The sequence below is a fragment of the Morone saxatilis genome, unplaced genomic scaffold, assembly GCF_004916995.1.
Source record: "Morone saxatilis isolate NCDOM2014 unplaced genomic scaffold, NCSU_SB_2.0 Contig16, whole genome shotgun sequence".
Lineage (NCBI taxonomy): Eukaryota > Metazoa > Chordata > Actinopteri > Moronidae > Morone > Morone saxatilis.
The window spans coordinates 4522972-4526337 of NW_023339718.1; the positions used below are offsets into that span (position 1 = coordinate 4522972).

Consider the following 3366-nt stretch of genomic DNA (forward strand, 5'->3'; position numbering starts at 1 on the left):
GACCAAGTGAGCGTGCTCGCTGCGTTGCCGTGGTGATGGCAGAGGTGCAGGCAGCCGGCTAATGTAGTACTTTTTGTTTGTGTTCTCTTTTTACCAGAAAAAGGCAGAGGAGGCTCATAGGATACTGGAGGGACTGGGACCCAGAGTAGAACTGGTGAGTAAAGATTTGGATTGTTTTTATTTGTGTGCTTGTATTTTTCTTTTTCCTGCTCTCATGTGTCTTTGTGTGTTATGGACAAGTGGGACCATTATATTGACAGTCAGGTTAGAGGGATAACAGATGCTTCAGAGAGACGAGGAGGAGGTCTGAATCTCATAATGTCCCCTGTTATTAGCAGGGGCGCAAAGTAATGAAGTGGAAATATTTGATTACTGTATTTAAAGCTCCATTAAGCTGTATTGAATATATTGATATTGAGAGTTGTATAAAAACCCACTGAGAATAGAAAGTCAACCCAGCTGATGCCTTTTTACTCCACTATATTTTTAAAATAGGCACTTTTGCTGACTACCTTTCTACTCCCTCATCCTCTATCTGTTAAAGTATCTGTCCATCCATCTTACTCGCACTCACACAGACATTTGATCACCTGGTTCTGTTAAACGAATTACCTATTGAGCCCACGCAAGGCGCTACACAAAACAGGTTATCCTCTGTGGTGGAGGAAGTTCCTTTTGAGGTCTGTGGATTGAATTTAAAGATCAAGCACATTTTATTTATCATACAACCCAGTGTTGTGCAACGACAAGTTAGCTGTCCCTTCATACTACACACATAGAAAAAAGATAATTAAATTCATATTAGAATAAAATAAATAAAATAAAACGATGTATACAGTTATTTATATACACATATTATACAGTGACACATCCAGGAAATAATGCAGTGCATGAACTGAATGTAAACGGCAGCAAAAAATGGTGTCCATCCACTTTGACAGCGTTTGAGCACCAAGCATCATTATGTAAACAGAGAGTCCCCTGCGCTCTGTCGGCCCCCGAACACGGTCCGCCTATCGAGCGCTTAATGGAGCAGGTCTCTGTAAAGATGTGGGCACAACAGTCTCTAATTCACTGCTATTTGGCCAGCCTGAGTCCCATTTCTTCCAGACAGGACATTAGCCAGGAGCAGCCTTAAATCCAAGCTGGGCCAACATGGCTCCTATCTCTACCTCTCCTCTTGGGGCAACAGCACCCGCCAGGTGCACCGTCTTAATGTTTGCGCTGCTCCATTCATCCAAACTCAACGCTTCCTTTTCCGATGACTGCAGGCTATTGCTGTCATAGATAATACCTTTATTCATTCTGTCATGTTTCAATAAAACAGATTAAAACAGAAGTTTGATGAAACCTGAATCTCCTGATCCACTTGACACGAACAATTTTGGCTCAGACCTTTTAAAGTGAAACCCAATCATATATCATTCAATAAAAAGCAATAAAGACAAAATAAATACAGAAAATGTAGTGATGTTTGAAGGAGCTACAGTCTGCTTGCTATTGCCAGTCAGCTTTCAGTGATTCATGTTATTTAATGAACATTTCTGCAAACATTGAACTCCTACATTTATTTGTTGTGGGGTTGGAATCATATTGACGGGATGTTCTACAGGATGAACTCTGCATTTGGCCTTCATGTGTTTTATTTACAATGTGTTGCACAACTGAAAATATGATCGATTGTTTGATCTGTTTTGTTTCTTCTTACTTTCCAGCCTCTGTACAATCAGCCTTCTGATACCAAGCAGTACCATGAGAACATCAAAATGTGAGTCTGTCACTGCACACAACACACTTCCACATTAATAGATGTTTTATATCCAGCCATTGAAGAAAGAGTTTAACCATGGATACAAGAGCTCACGTAGGTTTGGTTGAAATGCAAATTGTGTCACCTCTAAAACACAAAAAATACTTGTTAAATCTATCATCAATTGTAAATAACGCATTTCAAGAGTAAAGCAAACTGAAACTCGCATAATAACACTGGGTTGATGAGGGTGTTGGAATCAAAGGGCAACCGGCCTGAAAAGGTTGCAACGCCTTGTACTACAGGGAGAAAGCTGACCTGTTACTGATTGTATTTATAAGGGATATTTGTGTACAAATTCAATACGTCTGAATATAAATGGTTCATTCATGCAGTGACCAGAATTCCTGTAGCATTATGTTAGCAGATGTTTTTTTAATTTGTCATTTCACTGCTACTACCAGTGGAAATTGAAACTTGGTGACCTTAGCAGCTATCAATTCCCTTTAGTGGTTGTAAATTGCCTCTGCGAGAGAGACTCGCCACTTGTCTCCACCCCCACACCTCAACTCCCCCTTCCCGCTTGGCAGACTGCAACGAGTGGCATTTCAGAGGGGGATGTGAAATTGTCATTATGTAAACTTACTGGAATAAACGTGTGCAACGGGGGCAGCTCCAGAGGGTAAAATAATAATTCAGTTGGAGTGTGACACTGCAGTAATGGTGGCAGATTAATCTGTAAAATGTCACAACTCTGTGTTTAATCCATTACTAAAGTTTCTGTATTATGTAAGAGCAGTGTTAATTGTGTGCCTTCGTGTTTTGAATTTGATACTTTTGAATTAAGTATAAAAATATAGTTTTCATTGAAACTTCCAAAAAATTGTGAGGACCTTGAATATGTGATTAAAGCTTCTTAAAAATGTCCATTTCTCTACGTTCCCGCTTTGTGGTTCCGCCGTCATTTCCCTTTCAGTCAGCAACTACACTGCTGGATGCTACTGAATCCTACACACTGGTCCTACAGACAACACACACAATAAAGGTTAAAGAATTTGACTGATAGCTGTATTTTATTTTTTTATTGCGATAATGTTGTTATGAATTCTTCCGCAGGGTTCCCATGTGTCGTTGAAAATCTGGGAATTTAGAGACTAGTTTTCCAGTCATGGAGACAACTTAATTAAAATGACCAAATATCCTCAAAATTACTCATGTTGTCATGCAATATTTTAATAGTATTTCATGCTCACTTAGATTATGTAAACCACTACACTAAATACATACAGCCTATAAATGATCAAATCTGCATTGAATATTGTGGTTGATGATTGTTAATTGTACTTGCAATGAGCACTTTACCTCTTCCTTTAAATAGTTAAAAGGTTAAAAGATGAAGTTTCTGTGAAATGAATTCAATTCTACTTGATTTGAACTGTTATTTATGCTCCGCTGAGGCTGCAGCAGAAAATAATCATTAATAATAATAATAATAAATGTGAGAACAGCCAAGTGTCATGAAAGTGAGCTAATGCAAAGTGTCCTGTGAGCGCTGACCACCGTTGTGAGCAGGTGCTGTCCCTGTACTGTCAAGGAAAACTCCTGGAAAATGATTT

General features: G+C 39.0%; 1 protein-coding gene across 6 annotated transcripts in view; it reads left to right on the forward strand.

The window, feature by feature from the left end:
• ncor2 (nuclear receptor corepressor 2) overlaps positions 1–3366 on the forward strand; it is a gene marked incomplete at both ends in the record, with an annotated part of 104538 nt that overhangs the window by 48721 nt on the left and 52451 nt on the right. For all 6 annotated transcript variants that reach the window (XM_035658165.1, XM_035658171.1, XM_035658170.1 and 3 more), the window contains 2 exon segments: positions 98–154; positions 1716–1768. In XM_035658165.1, the coding sequence (XP_035514058.1) occupies positions 98–154; positions 1716–1768 (110 nt within the window).